General features: G+C 27.6%; 1 protein-coding gene and 1 long non-coding RNA gene across 2 annotated transcripts; one reads left to right on the plus strand and one right to left on the minus strand.

Annotated features, from left to right (window-relative positions):
* Positions 1 to 1,791: 1,791 nt before the first annotated feature.
* On the minus strand, positions 1,792 to 25,554 carry LOC145011318 (homeobox protein knotted-1-like 6). The gene is made up of 5 exons (XM_078970019.1): positions 24,863 to 25,554; positions 24,456 to 24,578; positions 24,239 to 24,350; positions 3,664 to 3,887; positions 1,792 to 2,204 (listed from the first exon to the last, which is right to left on the minus strand). Exons 1-5 carry the CDS (start codon positions 25,217 to 25,219, stop codon positions 2,055 to 2,057), a joined length of 966 nt encoding a protein of 321 aa, XP_078826145.1. The 5' UTR covers positions 25,220 to 25,554; the 3' UTR covers positions 1,792 to 2,054.
* LOC145011319 (uncharacterized) lies at positions 9,816 to 10,361 on the plus strand. The gene is made up of 3 exons (XR_013664080.1): positions 9,816 to 9,952; positions 10,108 to 10,186; positions 10,310 to 10,361. It is a non-coding gene; the product is annotated as an uncharacterized LOC145011319 (long non-coding RNA).

Consider the following 25,554-nt stretch of genomic DNA (forward strand, 5'->3'; position numbering starts at 1 on the left):
AACTTCGTAACCAAAGTTTGTTGGTTTTTATCAAATATATACGTTAATTTGTACAATTTTATTTTCACTTTTTACGCAATAATAGATAAAAGTTGATTTACATTTGTTAATTATCTATCATAAAGTCTAAAATTATTGAAGAACTCTTTTAAGTTTAAAATAAAATCAGTTTAATAAGATTTTAGTTTATTTTACCAGTCTGCAGATGCAAAAAAAAAAACAAACAAAAAAAAAACAAAAACAAAAACAATAAAACAATAAAACAAACAAATAATTTTTTTTCTTTACGACGGCGAACATTTGGTCCACCTGCAGATTTCTACAGAGTTGATCTGCAGACTACAAAAATTCAATCTCAGAAAAAACACAACATCTTAATTATTTGGGTCTTATAACGGTTTAATAACACTAAATCATTCAATTTTTATTAAACGACCCTTAAGTATATTTTCCGGGATTACACTCATGGTTTTATTTTATACTGGTAAAATTTTGCTACTAATGTTATGTTTGGTGTACTATCCGGAAAACTGGTTGTTAGCTGAAAAACTAGTTAATAGCCGAAAAAATAACCGATAAAAACTAACTTTTGGTAAAACTAATTGAAAAACTAACTAAAATAAATATAATGACATAAAAGGACATTTTAAATAAATGTGTTTCTGTAATTAATTAACGGTATGTTTGGAAAATTTTAAAAAAAATCATAAAAAATTTAGTTTAAGTAGGTTTTTAAAAAACTAGCTTATAAGGTAGCTTATAAACATGTTCGAAAAATAAGTTAGTTTATCAGCTAACTTTGATGCACTAATCATAACGAAAAACAAAAGGGAATATTACTTATTAAAGTAATTAACTTTTCTGTTTGTTTATATATGAATATCTATTTTTTATACACATCTATATAACGAACTTGTTCCAACAAGTTTTTTAGGTGTAAAACAAAATAGTTATCCAAATATAAATAATAAAAAGTAAGAGTAAATTACACGAATGATCCATGTGGTTTGGGGAATTTGTACGTTTAGTCCTGAACTTATTTTTTTTTAACTTAGATGGTTCTTACTGTTTATTTTTCTTTCGTGTTTGGTCTCTATCTTACCTAAAAAGATTATTGTACCAATATTAATTTATTTTTTAATTAATTTTCTTATTTATGTATTTATCTTTTATATATTTAAAAAAATTAATAGACCCTGCATATTTGTACCTCATTATCCTAAACCTGAAATCACATTTGAAAAATTTACTCTAGCTCACACCGGTCGTCATCCCATCTTTCATCTTTCTCGACTTGTATGTTCTTCTCATCTTCAGTGACATCAATGTCTTCAACATCATTTCTTTTTTCGGGTTTAGAGGGATTCAGCATCCAGACGACATGTCGTCGGTATTACTTACACCTATCCAAACGACACGTCGTCGTTAAAAGTGACCTTTATACTGGCGACATGTTATCTGAACAGGTTTATAATAATTTTTTTTCAAGAAAATCAGTCCCGACGATGCTTTGACGAGGACATTTCGTCTGCATTGGTTGCTCTGTACCGACGATATTTTCCACTTTTACTGACGGGACTATCCAAATGACTTTTTATAGACGACAAGTATAGGCTTTGCCAACGACATGTCGTTTGCTTAGCCGCTGAAAATGTCGTCGGTATAGACCTCATTCCTTGTGGTGTATCTAAGGAAGCCATTAATTTAATAAAGACCACAACTTCAATAGCAAACACAATACTAATGTAATGGGCAGAACTAAGAAGTAGGATGCATGTTATAATACATATATAAATAAATAAAAGTATATTACTATTTCCTTTATTTATCTTTAACAAAACATAAAACTTTGACAATGATCTCATATGGTCAAACCGTCAGTATCCAAACATGTATATGACAATTAATTACGCATTTCAGAAATCTAGACAATATTTTGCATCGTAATAATTGAATTATTCATGTTTTTAAATACAACTTTTTTTTTTAGTTAATAATATATATATACATGCATGAGAGCATGCAATTAAGAAAGCTATTTGAGTCGGTCATAATTAAGTATACTGCCCAGCAAGACCACCGATTGCAGCCAGCTGCATGCTTTCCGATGGTTTCCAATGCCGCTTCCTTTGATTTATAAACCAGTTGTTGATTTGCTTCGGATCTAATCCTGTTGTTTCCGCCAAGGATATCTTATCACCTTCCTACATTTACATTTATTATTATTATTTTGATTATATATATATATATATATATATATATATATATATATATATATATATATATATATATATATATATATATATATATATATATATATATATATATATATATATATATATATATATATAACAAAATTCAGGTAAACCAGTTAAAAGACTACTGTAGCATTGATATATCCAAATACAAAGCAATTTATGATTATAACTAAAATGGTCAAAGCAATATGTAAGAGCTCAAGGCTATAATTTAGTAGAGACCTTTTCAAAAGTACAACGTCTTAATGAGTGAAAAAAAAAAAAAGAGAAATGAACGTACAATGCTATTGCTATTCAAGCAATAAACAAAAATAGCAAGTTATAATAGATGTTTAAAAGAAAGTACATTGATATTTTTGTATTTAGCCATTTAAAAAAGATATTTTGTTATTTTTTGTTTTTTTAAATACTTGCATCCAATTATATGTATGTACCTCTTAACATTTATGATTACAAGGTATATGTGATTTTGAAAATATACCAACATGCCTTTCCCCTAACAAGGGTTCAAGATCCGTGTATATGTGATATCAGTAGAATGTTGAAGTGGTTTAGAGTGTGTATAAGTCGCATATTTTGAAATAAAAATCCAAACGGTGCGACAATTGTAAAATAATGGCAACACAATTTTACTTCATGTGTTTTTTATTCACTTAATTTTATAATGGTTAAAAAAACCATTAAACTCCCAGAAAGAATCACAATTTCAAACACTATTATGAAAACCATTCAACTTCAACTAAAAATAATCGACCAAGTTCTATAAAGCTGCGAATTTTACATAAAAGACACTATAGTTTAAATTTGTTTCTTTTCATCAGCTGCATATATATATATATATATATATATATATATATATATATATATATATATATATATATATATATATATATATATATATATATATATATATATATTAAAACTTTGAATTTTAAAAAAAAATTAACTAATAAAATAGTTTTCCTATTCTTTTTTTTTTCGGTTCATTGCTACTGACACTACTTACAGCGAGATTTTTTTGAAATGGTTGTTAAACCGAAAAAAAAAAAAAGGCATGATGGTTTTATAGAATTTGGCCAAAATAATCGATGTTAAAATATGGTCATAATTAGTACCAATTTGAAAGTACAGTAACCAAATTCAGTGATATAAAATATTGCTTTAGATTCAATTTGCACTTAAACTTTAGATCAAATTTACTGCTGTGGAGAAAATGGGCACAAAACATTTAATTTGGTAGTTTTGACTATTTAAGATAAGAGGTCAAATCTCTATTTTTTTTTTTCCTCTTGCATATTAATATATCAATTATAGCAAATTCTAGAAATATTCAAATGGATAAATTATATTAATGTAATGAAGGAGGAAGGAAAAAGTACGTAGTAAGAAAAATGGAAATACTTACTGTAGGGTAAGGCCATTTAATATGTGAATTCCACCAATCAAGTAATGTTTGTCTTGCCTCATTTGGAAGCTTTCCTTTCTTTTTCTTCTTATTAAACTCTTGTTTGAGGGAACTTATACGACCTCCAAATTTACGTATGAGTGTGTCTTTCAGCTCCTGGCTCATCAGTGTACTATCTGTCTCTCCTCCGTTTAAATCTTCTTCAGATGAAAATGTACAAACATCTGAACAACAGTCAACTAAATATTAATTGTATCAAAAAAGAACAAGCAACCATATATAAAACAAGATTCATGTTGGATCTACAAATTTAAAATGATTCATTTCCATATATAGTTGCATGATTCATAATGTTATTGTCTCGGAGTTGTTATATGTTCATATTTTTAGAAGACAATCTGGATTCTAGAACTACCCATATATTTAACTCACATTTTAGAGATAACCACAAGAAAGACTACATGATTATTGAGAATATATTAGTAAATGACTACATTTGTGTGATTTCCGGATATTACTATCAAATCTGAAATGAGCATTTTGGAGAATATATATATATATATATATATATATATATATATATATATATATATATATATATATATATATATATATATATATATATATATATATATATATCAAGTTTATTTTTTAAGAAATTAAATTGCTTCCTACTTTTTATACTTATAAATATTCCTACTCAATAAAATTATGACATTCCATATTTTTTTAACTAACTCATTAAGATTATATTAAAAATATATTAAATACAATTAAATTGAATAGTGATTTGTGATAATTTTAGTGGGTAAGAATAATTATAGGAATAAAAAGTAGGAGGTAATTTAATTTCTCTTATTTTTTTGATGATTTCATCGATGTACTCATAAAAAAATCTCTATACCCTTTAAATTTAAGAGTTTTTTGTTAAAAAAAAAAGTCTCTTCAGAAATATTTTGATAAAGTCATAAATATTTTTTATTTAATAGAAAAATCTTATTATTTTAGGGAAAAAAAACACATAATTTTTCATTTTCTGTTAAAATAAAAAATAAAATTGTCATTAATTTGTACAAAAGTTAAATAATCGAGAATTTTGTATTCAATTTTTTTTTTACAGTTTATTAAAAATTTGACATGTTTGCTATCATCATTTTTTCAACAAAGATGGCACATTTTCTATGTGACATAAAACAAATCCGAAAGAAAATTAAGTTAAACTAAAATGCAATTTTTCGAGCAAAGTGATCATTTGGGTAAATTCGATTTTTGGGTCATTTCCTTATATTCTCCATAACCATGATGATCCAGCAATTTCTTTGTTTAATTCCAAACAAAATTAACCTCAAATACATCTACTAATAATTAAAATAAACTTGTTATGTGCAATGCTTGAAATATTTTTGTTGGGGGCACTACGTCAAATCTTTTTAAACATACATGCATCGGTCCATGCTCATTATGATATATCGAAGGGTATATCGGCGAATCATACAACTTTACAACAATAGCTAAGCCTAGAAAATTATATAAAAAAAAAAAAAATTAATTAATTAATTATAAACGCATGCCTGCAGGAACGCTCAAATCTTAAAGTACGTATGTATGAGTATGTCTCATGTATTAAATGCTCAATATCATGCATTCTTCAACTGAAATTGCATCTAACTACTTTCGAATAAAAGTAATATAAAGTTAACATTTATATATTTATCACATAAATTTTATTTTGAGATTTATAAATTAATCATGCACATAACTTCATTCATACTATGAGTATAACGCATAGAGCCATTATCCATAGACTCTAATGACCAAAGAACACCTCATACTCGGAATTTAGAATCCAAACTGGACACAATCTAAAGAATAGCAAAAAAGAACTTGAGTCATGTCCTATATCATGTATACGATAGTCACATGCAGATTCTGAAAAGGTGAAACTAAAGATGCATGTAATTCAAAAAGATGCGTTTTAGTCAAATACTTTTCAAGATTTCCATGGGAAAAAAGATGATGGCAATATATGTTCGTATGGACAGAAGGACCAGTGTTCGTTTAGTCGTTTCAGTGTCAGTGTATGTACGAAGAGTAATTGATAGGCCTCACACACGAACAAAAATTTTCAGTTTAAAGAAACCTTTCACGGCGATGGTTACAGAAGACACAAATCTATATATCAGTTTTCTGTTTCATTTTTTTATGATATCATAATCAACTAATTTAAAAAGAAAAAAAAAACAATCTTTTAACTATCACTGGATAAATTTATAAATGATATTGACTTTTGAAATATAATTTTGATAAACCGTGAAAACAAGAAAAACCTATGAAATTATGATATTGCGACATTATAATTTGGAAAAAGAATTTATCCAAACTTTAAACTACATTATGATAATCAATAATTCATGAGAACTTGGTTCATATTAGCAAATCATATTTTTTTGACATTTTAATTATAACAACTTGAATTTAAAAGTGGTTAATAATGTAAAAACAAAAAATTGTTAAAACCATTTTTATATCTATATTACCGTAACACTATTTAATATAAACTTATTATCTTTAGTTTATTCCTAATAAATTTAATTTTTAAAGTACATGTTATTGATTTATAATATAAAATTTGTTTTCATACTTTTACAAAATATTTATGTTTTCGCATGATATATATATATATATATATATATATATATATATATATATATATATATATATATATATATATATATATATATATATATATATATATATATATATATATATATATACACTTTAATAAAAAGAAGTAGAGGCAAAGGTCTTGATATCTTGCCTTCGGGACTCATGACGGTGAAGAAAACAAAAAGACAAAATAAAAAACAAACCAGACAAAAGTAACATTTTAGAAATTTCGAAATTGTGAGGGTAAAAATAATATTTTATAAAATAAAATAATGGAAAATATTATTTTACAAAGTAGTTGGATAAAAGTGTCATAAAAATATTCATCGACATTACTAATTGATATATAGTCAATCCTAAATATTTATTTAAGTTAAAATAAAAGGTATAATTATGTTTTATATATTTGTGATGGAAAAACCGGAGGTTCATATAAAAACCAACCAACTCATATGTACATGTTTATACTTTTAACAAATATTTTGGTAATTTTAGATCACTGAGTTTATCTAAGACTCATTCTAATAGATGCACATACCTAGTCTTTTATATGTAAATGCATTCCAATGAATTATTAAACTCAAAATAAAAATTATAGTATAAAACTGTTCAATATTCATCACATTAAAACATCTTTTTTTAAATTGTTTAATTATTTTTTATAACTTTTACAAGTTTAATAATTATTATATTTCATATTATAATAATAAAATATGTTTTAGTATAATTTGCTAATGTGTGGGCGAATAGAAAAAATATTTTGATCTTAAAAATACACAAATTTAGTTTGATTTTTTAGGGGAATGGTTGAAATTGCTCTAAGTATACCCGAATAAACACTTTTACTCTCTTCCATTGATAATGAAGGTTGGTTTTCAACTTAAGAGTATCATGAGCATGGTCCATTATATATTGAGGGTGTTATTACTGTCAAGCCAATAATAAGCTCTTTATTGGAGGAGAAATTAAAATTTTTTTTATTTTTTCTTCTTAATTATCCTTCTACCCATATGAAATGGTAACAAGTATCATATTTTGATTAAATTATTATATTTTAAGACACTTGTCATTATTTCACATGTATTGATAAGTATGAATAAAAGTATAAAGATATTTAATTTCTCTTATTGGAAATTTAATTGCTTTAAACATATCTACTTGATAATCACTACTAGAAACATGACCTTTAGCGACGGAATCAGCTACGGATTTTGTATGTAGCTAATTAGTGACGGCTTACAGAGGGATCAACGACGGCACACATAAATATTTCGACCAACATACTTATAGACTTTTATAGATGTATTATTGAGCGATTAACGACTGAACTGCAAGAATTTATCGACAAAAATGGGCACTTCCCCAATCGGTCGCAAATTAAAAAAAATTTAGTGATGGAACAACGACGGACTATTAAAAATCACACACTCTTTTTTTTTTAATCCCTCGCCAATCATCGATCACAGAAAATGGACGCCTCCCTTTTTATTCATTCCCCACTTTTCTTTCCCTCGTTTTCTTTTCTTTCCATGCTTTTATTTTCATTCCTAAACTCTAAACAATTTTCTCCAAAAGCCCTAATCGACCTCTGTCGACTTAAATTCCTCCTTCGCCCGGAAAATCACCTCCACTACCGTCTACCTGCGCGTCCCTCTTTGAAGTATACTTGAAAATTACAAGAAAACCTTATAAATCACATCCTCGCTTTCTTTCCTCTCGGTCCATTTGCTTTCCTCGTTGAGTCGTCATTCATCAGTTATCGTAAACCTTCGTATTCTGGTTTCTTGTTGTCTGTAAGTTCCATATTCATGTAGCTCTCTTACTTCTCTTTCATTTTAGATCAAATCAGAACTCGTTTTTCTAAGCTCTGCCTTCCTCAACTCGTTAATTTTGGTTTTCCTAGGGTTTTCTTGGTGCTTACATACATTTTGTTTTTGCTATTATAATTTAAAGCTCTCGCAGATGAAATTGTATGATATTGATTGGTACCGGGTGTAGGCATTTGACAAGGGGCTCAATTTCAAAACGACAACAATACATGGAGTGGCCGGAAGATGTGTCATCGAAGAAATTAACAACTACACCACTCATGTACTCGACTTTGGCAAACAAACATCTCAGTGTAATTAAATTTACAAAATTTAGTCATCTAATTCTTTGTTTCTAGATTTTATCAACTTTGAAGATGAAAAACATTATGAAATATATGCAGATAATCTCATAAAAGCACTGCTCTTTCTTTCTTATTTCATGGGAGATATTCCTCATGTATGTGATAGTAACCAATTTCACTTTATTATCTAACAAGTTAAAAGACTAAATTGCCCCTGTTACTGTCACAACATGTAGGATTCACTTCTGATAGAGATGGGAACATGATCAATGTTCATATGTAATCTAAATTAAGATTTCTTGTTAAACTAATGATTAAAAATACATACAATACGTTATACAGGTTTGGGATGACAGCATAACTGAGACTGCAGAAGAAATATTCTATAATTCTGATGTTGAAAATCTAGTCAAAGCTATTTAGACCAACATAATGGTATTTTACATATTTACTTTACATGACTTGTTTAAGAATTAGAAAGTTTTTTTTTGGGATTTTAATTAGTATTTTTATACATTTTGTTTCGCAGAAAGAATGGGCATATCAAGTTCCAACAGGGGAGAAGTGCATCAGAAATCAGAATACTGGTCCCAACTTGTATGTGAAACCGTATATAATACATAGATGCAAAAAACAATTACAAATGAACATTTTTTTTATAAATTTGATTACTTTCAACAGATATGCAAGTGAAGGAATAAAAGCAACATGTAGTTGGGCATACAAAGGAGTTGGGAATGATTTTGTTCATGGAGATGACTACTTTTTGTCTCATTTACCAATTGTTAATTGGCGATTAGCTCAAGGTGGTGTTAGATTGTCATTTTGCTTTAAGTTATCAGCAAATACTAATTAAATACTAACATAAGTCGTATATATATATATATATATATATATATATATATATATATATATATATATATATATATATATATATATATATATATATATATATAGAGAGAGAGAGAGAGAGAGAGAGCTCTTGTTTCAAATATATGTTAGAAAATGAACTACCTCTACTACTTTCTTCTTGAAATTTATTATCTTGTTCTTTTTTTTATGTGTTTATAAACAATAATTTTTTAGTCTGTAAAGTTTCTAATTTATTAATTGTTTGAAGCGGTAGTCAGGTCTCTATTCAATCTACAGAAGAAGAAGATGATGAGAAATTTGACTGGTAAAAACTAGTGTGCTAGCAGGAAAGAAAGGAGTTACTAACGAAGAAAAAGCTCATTTGATGAATGAAATGAAACAACAAAAAGGAGGTATGTGCTTTAAACTTTTAGTTATCTTAAAAAATATAAAATTATATTTAATAATGTGCTATGTATATTAAAATATTGATAAATAATACATCTTATATTTAAGCAAGTGAAGTTACAAAAAATAGCTCTCGAGGCACAAGCTATAGAGATGAAGAAGATGCAAAAAGAAATTCAAAGTTATGAAAAAGGAAAGTTTGCTCAACAATTCATCATTCCATTATAGTATAACAAGGCTCAATTGGAGGTAAAGATTGAATTTCAGTTGAAATCTTTCGAATTCCATTTCCATCATTCACGGAATTCACCATTCCTTTCATGTTTTGAAGGAATTCAATTGCATTCCTATTTACTTATCTTGTTTAACATGTGAGTGAGTATGTACTCTATCTCTTAGTTTAGGACAAATACTTACAATGTTAGCTGAAAAAGGAATTACATTTCAAATCACTTCAAATGTTGTTGAAAAGTCGATTATTTGGTCCATGTGCATTCCAGAAAAAATACACAGATAATTAAACTTTTTCTTTAAATTTATATATTTCTTCAGTAAATAAAAAATATATGACTTGAAACATTAAAAACTTTAATATATATTTTGCAGGCGTTGTCTTGTAGTACTAAAATCCCATAGTGAATTCTCTATGTGTTGACCAAGGTTTGACTGCTCTTCAATAATGTAACTTTATCTTTAAATTATTTTATCTTTTTTAATAATTATTTTAATCATACAGGAAGGGATAGGGGAATAATGTAAGGAAGAATTCCCAAAGTCTTATGGCTCTAATCAATAAATTGTATTTGGATTTACTTTATTTATTTTATCTTAAGTAGTGTTTGGAATGATGGTTAGATCCATTTCATTACCTTGTTCATTCCATTCCTTTGTCCATTCCATTCCGTCGAAGCAAAGGCCTGTGGAAAGACCTACAGGCCATGAAGGTTAGTCTTTAACTTTTTTCCTAATTAAAAATATCTACTGTTAATTTTGGTCTGGATGATGGTCGTTAAGAGATTACAATTTCTAACAAGCAATTTGCAAACATCATATTTTTTTTCATCAACATGTATTAACATTTACTTTTTGGTTGGAATCGGAATTTAATTCCATTCCGATCTCATATTTGGTTTCAAATGAGTAGACACTAATCTCTTTTTCATCAACAGAAAAGCATTGCTTCCAACAAAAACATTAAATCTAGCAAAAAGCAGGAAGACATCATGCAACCCAGTCTTTTTCCATTACTAGAAAAACTAAATGGACATTGGTTCTCCTAATTCCATCGGATTGAACAGGAATTGGAATCCAATTCCATTCTGATCATTCTTTTGGACACAAGATATCAAAGCAACGAAGAACATGTGTGCATAAATGCAAAATATGAGAGGAAATTTAGAATTATGGTACATTATACTTTAAAATCAAATAACAATCAACGTTGAACTTTGATATTTGATGTTTATGAATGTTTTGGTAAACGCTGATGGTTAGATTCTTTTGGGATTTTAATGTTAAAGTTTGGTTTGTGAATGTATAATTAGTGGATGTTTTTTGTATTTAAATGTGAATATTTGTTTTGGATTATGTAATTATTTGATTTTTTGGTATTTTTTTAGATTCACAACAAATGAAAATCTGGTATTATTTATTTGCAAGGGAATAGCTATGGAAAAAAAATTCACATCTTAAATTTGCGACAGATCACTGACGGAAAGAGAAATCACATCTAAAATTTGCAAGGGATTAGCGAGGCATTGAAAAACACTGATATAGAGGTTTGCGAGGGATTAGTGACGGAATATTGTTGTTAGGTTTTGTCGCCAATGTCCTAAATTGCAGTATTAAGTGCCATTTTGCGATGGGTATTCTGTCGCTAAGCTCGTCGCAACAAAAAACTAACGCGTTGCTAAATCCCTCGCTAAGTCATTAGCCACCCTTTAATTGGCTATGGAGTAAGTCTGTAGTTGATCCGTCACAAATGATCTTTAGCGATGGATTTGCGATGGATTCGTCCGTCTCTAAAACTCATGTTTCTAGTAGTGAATGGCGTTCAAATGTATTATAGATATGCTCCTTATGAGTTCAATCCCTTCCATTAAAGTAGGAAGACACGAAATTATGGATACCGATATCACATACATAACTTAAAGACTTAACAAAGTAAATAATCTAATCTTCAAACTTTCATTTTTGTAGTAGCACTTTCATGGTTGTAGCTACTATCAATGTATTGAAATATCTCGATATTATCTTTATAAAGCTTAATTAAATTAAATCATTGATCTCCATCATTTGTTTTTAGAGATGCAAAATAAAAATGAACTTGGTAATAATCTCAAATGTTAAATCTTCATCTCATTTGATCAAAATGGTGCCTTCCTCAAGAATTTTGAGTACAACCTCACAAATGTTAGTAAATTCTTAATTAAGCTCGAGTCTTTTTAAGATGAGAACCTGATCCAATATCCCCTATAGTTTTAATATACCATACTGATTAAGAATTGTACTTCTGTCTAATTCATTAATATAAATAAAATATAATTTTCTCATTTGTTTATCTCTTAGTTGGTTAATACATTTGTAGGAAGCAACAACAACATTGTTAACAAATGACACTTAATAAAAAAAAAAACTTCCAAAATGCAATAACTCTTTGTGAAATAGCATTAATGCTAATTACAATCGGTGATTAGAGTAATGTACATAGTATACATAAAACACACACATTTAAAATTAGTTGTTGTAAACCGATGAAATGGCCTCACATATTAATTGTACCGTACTTGACTATGAATTAACCTAAAATCAAGATAGTCATATGACTACAATCCTAAATAAAGTCTCTGTAATAAAGTCTTATTTTTTGTATAAATATCAAAACAATGGACATGTTTTTGTTAGATTTAGGGGGTGTTTGGTTTAGCTTTTCACAGCTAAAAGTTCTTTTTAGAAAAGAAAAAAAAAACAAAAGATGTTTGGTAAATTAGTTTAAAAAAGCTACTTTTAGAGTTTTTATACAAGAAAAATCAATTTTTTGAAAAAGTTATGAAATCTTGACTTTTTGTAACATTTCTAAAAAGAACTTTTGGGGTTTAAAAAGCTAAGCCAAACACCCTCTTATTCTGAAGGTTTAATACCTCTTTTTGAATTACCAGTAATGTTTATGATGCACGTTTTACAAGTCATATGAAAACAATTCTCTCATCGTACTGTCAAAAGTATCAGTTGCCTTTATTTTAAGAAAATTTTCCTTTGTTAATAGAATATGGTCTTCAACTATATGATATAAATGCAACTATTAGAAAGGTACACAAACAAGCTAAATAAATAGTAGTAGTCATTAATTTCTACTTATTATTCTTAACCTCTTCATTTGTTAGTTCTCAAAAACATTTTGTATATCTTGTACCTCATTTAAAAAATTATGTCATGCTTTTTGTCCAACATTTTGAATAGATGAATACTTAGTCCTTATGTGATGCAAAAAACATACTATTTCCCACAAACTTTCTTCTATTTTGGAAACCCGTCTATATAAATGTTTGTTGGCCATAATATCCTGGTCAAAAACGTTTGTCAAAGAGAAAACACAGGAAAAAAAAGACATCTAAAGTATTCAGATATTAAAGTCAATGAAATGACTTATGCTAAGACCTTAAAACTGTGTTTATGAGTTTCTTGTGTAGTTCTTTGATATAAAAACCTTAAAACTATGTTTATGAGTTTCTTGTCTAGTTCTTTGATATAAAAAAGTTATGGTTAAAGGAGACTAAGATTTTATAAGATTCTGAATAGTATATCGTTGATTAACAAGATAATCATAAATCTAAATACGAAAATCAAGGGGCCATCAATGTATACTAAAATCAGTTTTATTAATTTTACGAAGAGTTTTTTAGTATCACTTCTCAGTACTAGGAACATTGATGTAGGGGTATTTTTATCTAAAACATATTAGGTGGCTATTTGGGATCTTAATAAGAACTTGTAAATATATCTTTTTATGAAACCTTTTAGTAGTCAATTTTCCATATGAATATACACTACATAACATTATAACTAACAAATAACAAATTAAAATTAGAAAAAACTAATAAATTTTTGAAAACATCCAACGATTTTATAAAAGATACAATTGAAAGTTACAAATTAATAATTAATAAATACATTATATATCCTAAATTTTTATTTATAGATTATTATGGATTTATTTTTTGATTAAAATTTTTATATTTTATTGCAACCTTTAGAGTTAAATAGATACTCTAACTTTTTTTAATTCTTCTTTTCGATAATGAGTAATATAGAGACAAAGTGAGATCATACAACCAAGTTTCATGGATAAGGAAGGAAAGAGGGGATTTTTTTCCCTTTACTACAATCTGGCAATCTCACAGGAAAAAAAAAGAGAACACAAAGGTGAGAGTTTGAGAAATCGAAAAGAGAGCACATATGTAAGAAGTTTTGATGCTCTAATGGAGAGAGTGCACCGACTTTTGTCTTCAATACATTCTTCTCGAGAGTAAAGAAATGAAAGCCTGAAGAAGGGATATATATATATATATATATATATATATATATATATATATATATATATATATATATAACTATGGTCATCTATTCCTTACATCTATTATGTACCAGAATATACCAATAATAATTTAATAAAAATTAAATTATTATTTAATCAAATAAAGATAGATATTAAATGATTTCCATAAATTTATGTATATTAGATCATATCTATAATTATAATTATCTTTTTATGGAAAAATTCGCCATTAATGTTGTCATTAATATTCTTTCAAACTGAATTCGCATGTAGATCTTCATATATAGGTTCGAGTTTTGTTTCAGAACCCACTCACTTAAAATACAACAAAGTTGTCTGAAACATGAAGAATGAGAGTGTATTGTATTAGAATAACTAGAATAAAGAATAAAGTCTTATTCTTCTACAATACACTTTCATTCTCCATGTTCTAAGCAACTTTATTGTATTTTAAGTGAATAAGTCCTGAAACAAAACCCAAACCTATACATAAAAGCCTAGATACGAATTTATTCTGAAATAATATTATTGTCGACATTAATGACGAGTTTAATTAATTTCTATATATTATTTAATATTTATCTCTATTTGATTAAATAATATTTTAATTTGTATTGGTGCATTCTATTACATAATAAATATGGGGAGCGCATGAACCTAAGTCCTTCTCTCTCTCTCTATATATCTATCTATCTATCTATCTATCTATCTATCTATATATATATATATATATATATATATATATATATATATATATATATATATAGAGAGAGAGAGAGAGAGAGAATGAAATCGATAAAGTTGCAAAATACATTTGTTTTTTGGAACTTTATAGAGTTATTAAGTTCATTAATTGGTTTCTTTAATTAGATTCCTAATGGTAATGAAAATAAATAAATAAATAAATAAACATAAAATTGGTTTTGATTTTCTTCAAATCAACCACTAAATTATACTGTATATTATCAGTATTCTAAGGCTAAAAAGGAGATGATTGTGGCTCTCACGGCCCTTTAAGGCTTTCACCTTTGTTGGTGTTTGTACTCCGGAACCATGCATATTGGATGACTTGCCTTCCAGACTCCTCTATTCATATTCCACATATGCAGCTTTTGTGTTTGTGACATAGTCCGCGTAAGGTTGTCATAACAAAAATATTTTATACAAGTCGATATTCACAAACATAGCCTTGGTAATTTGCCCTGATTTGTATTGTCTTTATATTTTTACTAAACGATTAAATAGTAAATATAAAATTATAAAATTACCAACTTTCAAGGAATCTTTGGCAAGGGATCAGATGTATATGTGGCTTGAAAATTATTGAAGCTTAGGAAAAAGTTTGCATCTGTTAAATTCTTTGTAGTAGAGAAGGAAAAGATGTTGGAAATAATTGTCCTCGATCCGGTTGGAAAATTTTCACGGTTTTGTTTCAGGAGCAAAATTTTACAGGAATGAAAGAAAACCATGAGCATAATATGGGTTGTTTGATAGAAATTGAATAATTTAGTTTTATTAAACCATTGAAAGACTTAGATTAATGATTCGGTATAGTTTGATATGGTTGTTGGATAAAACCGTTGCCTGAAAAAAAGTACCATTTTAACATTTCAACAAAAACAATCTAGCACAAAATATATATATATATATATATATATATATATATATATATATATATATATATATATATATATATATATATATATATATATATATATACCAATAAAAATTATAAGCAATTAATTTTTTTTCCTCCACATTTAAGATTACAGAACACATAATTCATATAACCACATTCTAGATTTTTTTTATATCTCTAAGAACTTGTGAACCCGATGAAAGGCTTAAACTCCATAGCTTCTACATGAACTTGATGATTCAACAACAACAAGGTAAACAATAATTCATAAATGTTTCCATAAAAAATTAGGATATATAATGTATTTATGAATTATTGTTTACTTTTTTGTGGTTGAATCATCAAGTTCAAGTAGAAGCTATCGAGTTCAAGCCTTACATCGGATTCACAAGTTTTTAAAAATATAAAAATTCACAAGTTCATGAATTATGTGGAAAAATCCAAAAAAATCAAGTTATTTCCCTGTATTCTCAATAATTTAATAATCATTTTTGTGATTATTTCATTAATAAATAAGTAACTAAATACAAAGTCGTTAACAGCTAATAAATATAGTTATTAATGTTACCCCCGAAAGTAATATCATTCGATATATTTGGTGTGATAAATGTTTAGTTGTAATACAACACTTTAAAGTTTTAATATATAAGCTCAATTTAAAGATGTCGACAATATCTTTATAATAATATCCAATTAATCGAGCTTTTGTGGTAAATATTTAATATATTAATCTTGTTATGATATCATAATAATATATAAATTCGGTAAAATATCACGCTAAAATGCTTAATTTAGTTCCTCTATATATTTAAAGCATCCATAATATCTAGCTCAATGAAATAGTTGAATTAGATTACATGGCAGTTGACATTCAATATATTAAACTTTATTATGATGTCATATTAACTTGTACGGATTTCAACGGTCGTTGAACATTTTTAAATGCAAAAATGGAAAGCTTGTAATTATTAAATCGAATGCTTTGTATAAATTTCATAGTGGAATAGAACGATGATGTGGTACTTTAATGAGTTAATGTATTTTCTAGAGTCTAGACCTTTAGGGTGTAAAGAGTAAGGAGTATAGAATTTGCTCTACAACCTACACAATTGACATATAAATATATACCAACATTGTTGGCAATGGCATCAGTGAGATCGGAAAAAGAGAACTGGAAATCAACACAAAACAGCACAGCACATATAGTCTAGGTCTTATGTCCATAAGACTCATGAGTTGCATGTTTTATGAAAAAAGAGATACAATAAGGTTTGTAGGTGAGATGTAAATGTTTTATATATAATATTATATATATATATATATATATATATATATATATATATATATATATATATATATATATATATATATATATATATATATATAATTTAATTTAATAATGTAAAAGGGTAGAATAATAGCAAAACAGTGCACCTGGGCGGGCATCGATCTGCTACTTACTGTCCTATTCACATGTCCCATTCCATTCCAGTAGGGCCCACCACGACTACAAAGCCCAAAAGCTTTGATCTAAGAAATCGACACGTTTCTCGACAACAGTAACACGGCATGCATATATAGCTTGAAAGCAACTACTTAAGTAAGAGAGATTGAAGTAAATTATCACTACGACTACTGCTGGATGCTGCTGCTGCTGCTGCTACTATCATCACAAAGCAAATTAAGCAGTGAGGTGCTGATCAGGTACGTGCGAGTGCGTGATTGTGACAGTGGGGAAGAAGAGATGAGAGGTGGTGGTTGAGGGTGCTTTGATTGCTAAACTCAAACACACAAAATAATAAAAGCAAAAATAACATGCAGCGGAAAACACGGAAGTCCATGTGAAACTTCTTATAACCACCCGTTCTATACGGAAACATACCTTTGCCCATTTTGCGATTTTACATTATCTACTCATCAGTCGTCGGATCATATGTACTAGTCAAACTTCAATAATAAAGTAATAAAATAAATCACTAAAGAACCAACTTTTTGAATAATTTATTGCTCAAGTTAAACATGTAAAATCTAAAAAGTTAGTTGTGAGAACTTTTTAATTTCAAAGATTTTTCTCATTGAGTGTAAATTAAAGCTTAACACATAAAGAGTTTTTTTTTTCCGTATTTATAGTATTATATGTTATTTATTGTGTGAAAAAACTTTACTCGGAACTTTGTTGGTTTGTTGATATTGTGTGATGAAATTGGTGCAAAAATAATAATAATAATATGGAAAAAACTCTTTTATAGTACGTGTTTTAAGAAACGTTATTTATTTGTTTATGAATTGGACCAAATTTATTATAGGACAAAAGAAGCTGATTTTGACTCTATTGATAACCAAATTAATATTCGTGATATATTTATCAATACAAAAACTTGTTTTTTTGCTAAAACGCATGCATTACAATGTACAATATACACTTGTACATACAGCGACAAGTGCATCATAATAAGACATTATTAATAATGCAAAATTTACAGTCAATTGGCCACAGAAAGTCCCAAAAAGGCTACTGAATTTTTGTTATCGAATATTTAAATATTTTAAGCCAGCTATAGAACCCGAATCTTTTGTTAAACTCATTCTTATCACATAGAGATTTTGATAACAAGTTCTTTTCAGCGATAATAAAGTTGCGTTTGATCATAGAATTTGATAAGTTATTTTGAAAAGCAAAAAGTGGTATGAAAATTGAATGGAATCAGAAAAAATCTGATATCTTTTTATGGACTTTGTAATCAAGTAGCTGTACACTAGCTATAAACTTCAATTGTATTTTAACAATATCTGATTCTACTGAGATTTTGTTAAAAACACGTTTTAAAATAGTAACAACTTTAATTCTGTCGGGTTATCTGAAATACTTGAAATAAAATTTTAAGACAGTTTGTATTACATAAAACTAGTGAATATGAAACTAATAAAAAAAAATAGCATTAGTTTATTGATATACAAACGAAACAAAAACTAAACTAAATATATAAAAATACCTATAAAACTAAACAAAATAACAAAATACTAACCAGACAGTCGCAATAAGAAAAATAGAGTTAATATACAACGTTTGAAGAACATATATTTGATTAGAGCTTTTGTTGAATTAAATAATATTAGTTGACCATTTGTTATTATTCAATACCTACTATTCAATACTAGATGGGATATGGTTTTTTTAATCGACTATTGAATACATATTGATCGACCATTTAAAATATTATCGAATATTCAATACTGTTTTAATTTTTTTTTTAATATAGTTTAATTTTAAATATTTAGAATTTTTTACTAATTACTTAATTATATTAAAATAGTTAATGATATTTCATTTAAGAATTATATAATTTATAACAATTATTTAATATTAAAATTTTTATTTTTGTTTTTATAATTATAATATAATACTTTTATATTTTATATCAAATAAATACTTTATATAATTATATCTATAATTATTGTTTGATTCTTATAAAAAAAATTAACGATTTTAAAAAACGATCAAATAAATAAAAAAGTTTTATTAAACATTTTATATTAAAAAATAGAGAATTTCATATATACCCTTCACATACTTCAAAAAATCATATTTATCCATCTTAATTTCCCAATGACCTTTCATAAACCTTCAAAATATCATATTTGTCCAAATCATTTTTTATAATGTTTTTAATATTTTATAATCATTTTTTATATCTTAAAATTATTATAATAATTAAGAAATTTAACCATATTATCCTTACATCTATGATAATGAAATATAAACTTCTAAATTGTTTGAATATATTTTAGATATTATCATTAATATTTTGATTGTTTAGTTTTTATTGTTGTCGATTATTATTATATTATAAATAGATGATATTTTAGATATTATCATTGATATTTTAATGTTTAAAAAATGCATATACGATATTTTGATATTTAACAAGGACATATATGATATTTTGCTGTTTAAAAAGAACATATATATAATAGTTAAAAAATTTATGAAAAGTAAATATTATATTTAGAAATTTTATGAATTATAAATATAATATTTAAAAAAAAATATTAAATAAATATAATATTTTAATATTTAAATAGAACGTATATAAAATTATCTTTAAAAAATATTAAAATATATATCTGATTACAGGATAAATTTAAAGTTATAGGAATATTTATTAAAAGACAGAGGTGAAAGAATTTAATAGACAGTTGTTATGTGGATTTCATAACCTAATTGTGATAGATTTAGAAGCAGACAAAATATGCTATTAAACCTAACATAGGGTCAAGTCCATGCTGCCCACTCAGACACGCCTACTGATCTGTTTACTAGGTTCCTATATAGCCTAAGTGAGCCCTACACAAATAAATAAAATAATTGAGAATCTCCAGACATCTACTCGTATCTTCAATCTCATTTCCACTTGCCACCCTTTCTTCCCAATCCCAATCCCTATCCATACATTCTTTTCCTAATTTTCCCACACCCCATACTTCAATTATTATCGCCACTCAGTATCTTTTTTGTTAGGCAAAAACCAAAACGACAGCTTTTCCATTTCTTAAACCTTTATTTCCTTCTCAACTCCTTTTCAACATCTACTATATATTACAAGAAAAACCAACTTTGTACACCACAAGGATACAACAATTGAACTAGCTTATCATAGAAAATCCACAAGTGGTTTAATATTTAGCACGTATAGACGTTGTGTTGTCTCATCTAGTATACATGTGAACTTAATTGGAATAGATATTTCCCATATGCTAGTGGAGTTTAGTGACAAAAAAAAAAGGCCCCTTTGAAACTGAATTGAAATATTCATACGATGGCCATTACACGAATTATTTTGTATGGATCCGAATGTGAGAAGGCGCTTGTGAAAAAGATAAGAGTTGCAGAAATGCGGATTCTACGATATACATAATGTTGAGAAGAACCGAGTGCATTAATAAAAAATAAATTTGTAGTGACATCAATCATTAAAAAATGAGGAAAAGGGTGTACAAGTTGTTTGAGCTTGTCGAAAGAGACAACTGAGTTGGTATTAGGGAACTGTGAGTGGTGTGTTTTAGTTGAATGAACCTATAAATACATTATTTACGTATTTTTTTACTTTACCATTTCGAGTCTACATCTTAATCTATCACGTAATTTACTCGGGAGTTTGATATAGTTTATAAAAGAAACTCGGGAGTTGGATATGAGTGTTATTTTTTAACAGCCAAATATTATAATAGAGAATTACTGGATGAATAACGGGATTACAACACCACTCTGTTCAACTAAATTACCGACCTTTTTTCTTTCAGATATTGATCCATAAAAAAGTACGCTGCAAGAAATAGACAGAATGAACAATATCCTCAACCAACAAAAATATAAGTATTTTTGTTGTTGTATGTGAAGCATGTCTAGTTACAAAAGAATATTATATTGAACAGACATGATCATTTTTAATAAACAGAACAATGAAATGAATCATTATATTCAATGATCATGTTTAGTTCATCGGAAAGAAACGGGAAAAAAATTCATAGGAACTTCTTTATATATCTGTATGTAGATAAAATGTATAATTTATATATAATTAATGACTTTATTTACAAAAATAAAAATAAACATATTAAGGTTATGTTAGGCATACAAGTTAAAAAAGTAATTGTTAACTCAAAAGATAACTGATAGTTGAAAAACTAACTATTAAATAAAAAATTAGCTAGTAATAATTAATATTTGGTAAAACTAATGAAAAACAAATAATATTTAAAAAAAATATGTTTTTATAATTAATTAATGAATATATTTGAAAAATAAAAAAAAAAAACTATTAAAATGTAGCCTAAATAGTTATAAAGTAGCTTATAAGCTACTTTTTAACCGATTAAACATAACTATTTAGAAAAAATCGAAAAATAAGTTAATTTATCAATAGATATGGTATACCAAACACAACCTAGAAACTGAATAAATCTCACATAAGTTATAATAATTTTTTTTTGTTATTTTAAAAATAAAGTTTTAATTAATATAAAATAACGAAATATTTTTAACAAATGTTATTAGAAATCACCTAAATACAAAACATATAATACTCTAAGTTTTCATTCTATTCCATGATTAGGCCAAAAGGTGAAATTAATACAATACCAGAAATCACACCTCTTAAAAAAAAAATGCTTCATTGCATTCATTAGGACAAAAACAATGAAATAAACCATTCAATTTCTTTCTTTGATTCCATAATACCAAATACTGGCTTACTCATACCTACAAAACTCCAATATTGCAAGAGTTCTATTCTAGTGTACACGCCATTAGTTAAACTACAAGATTTTAGTACCTCTTTAGAGCAATTCTCTTTGTTATGAGAAAATCTCTCACAATAGAAACTAAGTTTTTTCAAAAGTTTAAACCTAAAAAGCTTTTGAATAAACTCATATTATAACAAAACAATCTAGACACATGACTATATTCCTGAATGCACAAAATGTGGTAAAAGGATCATAAAAGTGAAAGAAGATTAATTACCAAAAAATCAAACGAATAATTAAAGATTAGCAAAAGTTAAATTGTACTTCCAAACATAAAAAATAATAGTTGTCAACCAACCATAATTCATATGCAATCTTTTATGACCTAAATCTGAATGATTTTATATATAATATTGGCTTTGAGCATAAAAAGCATGATCTTCTACATTTTCGCTATTTGAGATGTAGACAAACAGCAGAACTTTCTGACTAACTTGACTTCTATGTTAATTTAAAAAAATAAAATAAGCCCATAAAGCTAAAACCTAATGTACTTGATCTAATAAAATATTGGTATACGGATATAAAATATTAATAAAATCATGGGATGAACAGAAAAAAGATTTAGCAGGTATTCCATTAAACCTTAAAATAAGTTCTTTTGGAAAGTTGCTTCACAGATTTAGATATCCTATCACGTGAAACAACTATACATTACAAATGTGCGTGTACTTAAAGAAGATTTATGATCAGTACTTCTCTGATTGGCTTAGATAAATCACCTTAAATAAGCATCTTTTTTTTATACGTTACTGTAAAACTACCTAAAACTTTACATTTCCCTATTTTACCCTCCCATGCACACTACATGTATAGTGTATACAATACGATATCTATAAAAACACCAAATAAAATACTTTATGGGACCTCGAAGCTCATAAAAGTAACTAGATACCACAGTTATCTGTTTATATTCACATTTGATTTCTATGGGATCAATTAAGCAAGTTCTTGTTATAAGAGCATGTCATGTGTTTTTATAAAGTTTTCTTTTTTCATTTTATATTATTTCAATTAGTATTTTGAAATTGGTATTGGAATATATATATATATATATATATATATATATATATATATATATATATATATATATATATATATATATATATATATATATATATATATATATATATATTGTGACTTATTACTGTATGTATGTAAGAAGAATTTGTAAACCAATGTGTTCTGCAGAATTAACTCTTAGCTGAGCAATGCATCAGACTACAGAAATCGATATAATATTTTTAGACATGAAAATTACTGGTTTTATAGCCAAAAAAAGATAGGAGCAACAATAATTCCTTGCAGTATTAACCACAAGTTATTATTACTACTGTTCAATGGTCCACGATTCCTGACTTGTCTTGACTTCCTTTGTTTCTTATTTATAAATGAATGACTATGTTTCCTATAACTCACGTACATGTTGAAGCAACATATCACCTACTAAACCACAAACAAATACATAAAAGCTTCTTCGTTTACAGTACTGACAGGAAACTGGCTAAACGAGTAATAATGTTTATAACATCTCTTGTTTCCATCGGTTTCACCTATCTAGGTTATCTCTTCAAGTACATGTCATGTGTGAATATATTAACAAATATATTATATGATCACTGTATTCATGTTGATTATATATCTACATCAATCTAAACACTGTTTCGTTGTGATTTCCCATCATATATTTCATGGTATTCGTGGAAAAGTCCATTTAAAAGAAAAAAAAACGTTGATATGTTATGACGAGCTAGAAGACATATATAGAACTATTCTGTCCTAAATTTACTATACCATGCCGTAAATTTGTAGTCTTGAAAAAGTCTTTCCTCCATGGGCGTTTGAGTCAATCGAATAAAAAAAAAAACGAAACTACAAATACTTTATAGAGGAGTAAGAGTAAGACCAGAAAAGTGTATTCTGCATTATGCTTATTTGAGCTAAGGTGTAGTACGTGTGCTATCATGCGCCAAACACAATATCGTATGAACAACAAGAACGAGTAAATCGCGAAAGAAAGGAGACGGAATATACGCACCTTTGCAGAGATTGCGGAGTTGCGTTTTGATGTTGCGGATGAAAACTGTAGCTTCATCAAAAGGCCTTGCGAGATCGGATTTATATTTCACCAGTAGATGGCAGTAGGTTTCCTAAGACATAATCAATCAGTTACAGATTAGGTCGAAAAGTTTCTGTGTGTTCTTGATGTGTATATAATCGAGTGATGGAAAATTCGAAGTAATGGAGAGACGAACCATGAATTCGTCGAGCTCGGGATCGACTCCTAAGCAAGTGGAAGCGGTTGCGTTTCGTTTACGAGCGCCATTTTCGAGACGGATATCATCCAACAAACACGCGATTTCCGGTGGCGCTCCTACCTGTGTAACAGAAAAGGCAACAATTATTAAGAATTTATTCATATATAGACGAAAATGTCGGTTGCCATTGAAGAAATTTTATAAATGTTAGATAAATCGAGGATTTAGCTAGGCTCGGTTAAATCACTCATATTACGCGTACGTTCATCTTCCACAACAAAAGCTTAGTGATGCGAACTTAGTAGTTCTCTATTGGAATAATAATTTCGCAACGAAAAAGGAACAAAATGTTGAAGAAAACAGGAAAAAGCGCTTCAGAAATCGCGATATTTTGCTTTTAAAACCTTGTGGCAATCAATATAAGCATCGAGCAACTTAGAGTAGGAAGGATGAGACGCGATTTTGTGCTTGATTTTATCGCGAGAAGTATCATCATCGTTATCTCCGTTATTTTTTGCTTGAAGATCATGTTGTCGATTGGTTCGACGTTTCGGAAGAATAATCTGATGAGGAGTAGTCTCAATCGAAACCGCATCCGTTATGACTGAGGCAGCAGCAGATAACAAATCATCGGATCCGTAAAACGGCCAGTTGAGATAGACGGGTGGATGAAATCCGTGGTGCTCCGATGGAAGAATCAGGTTGTTTTCCGGTGGAATTGTGTAATCGGATGTCGAGTGGAAGCCATACATTTGATCCATGACGATCACAACTACCGATATACAATTGATTCTCTCAGAAACAAGAGAATGCCATGAGCAAATACCTTTTTTTCGGATGAGAAATTTGAGAGGATGGATGATAACTTAGTAGTGCGTTTATACATATATGTAAGTGAACATGATTTTAGGTTTGTGCTTTAGCTTTAGATTAGTTTAATTTATTAGGCGACGCTTTTGGATTTGGTAGGGATTGAAGTTTGAAGATAAAATGAGAGAGAAAGGAGGATGAAGTTGGAGACTTGGAGGTTGTGGAATCAACCGAAGAGGTAAAAACTGCTTTTTAGCGCATTTGTGTTTGAGCATCAAGAACCACA

The sequence above is a fragment of the Lactuca saligna genome, chromosome 8 (genome assembly GCF_052625555.1).
Source record: "Lactuca saligna cultivar CGN05327 chromosome 8, ASM5262555v1, whole genome shotgun sequence".
Taxonomy (NCBI): domain Eukaryota; kingdom Viridiplantae; phylum Streptophyta; class Magnoliopsida; order Asterales; family Asteraceae; genus Lactuca; species Lactuca saligna.

Bases quoted from the DNA above. Each gene is read 5' to 3' on its own strand.
- LOC145011318 (XM_078970019.1), bottom strand. From the start codon at position 25,219: ATGGATCAAATGTATGGCTTCCACTCGACATCCGATTACACAATTCCA. The intron at 24,351-24,455 runs GTTCGTCTCTCC...ATTATGTCTTAG, and splicing joins CCGAGCTCGACGAATTCATG to GAAACCTACTGCCATCTACT. The intron at 3,888-24,238 runs GTGCGTATATTC...ACTGTTGTTCAG, and splicing joins ACTCCGCAATCTCTGCAAAG to ATGTTTGTACATTTTCATCT.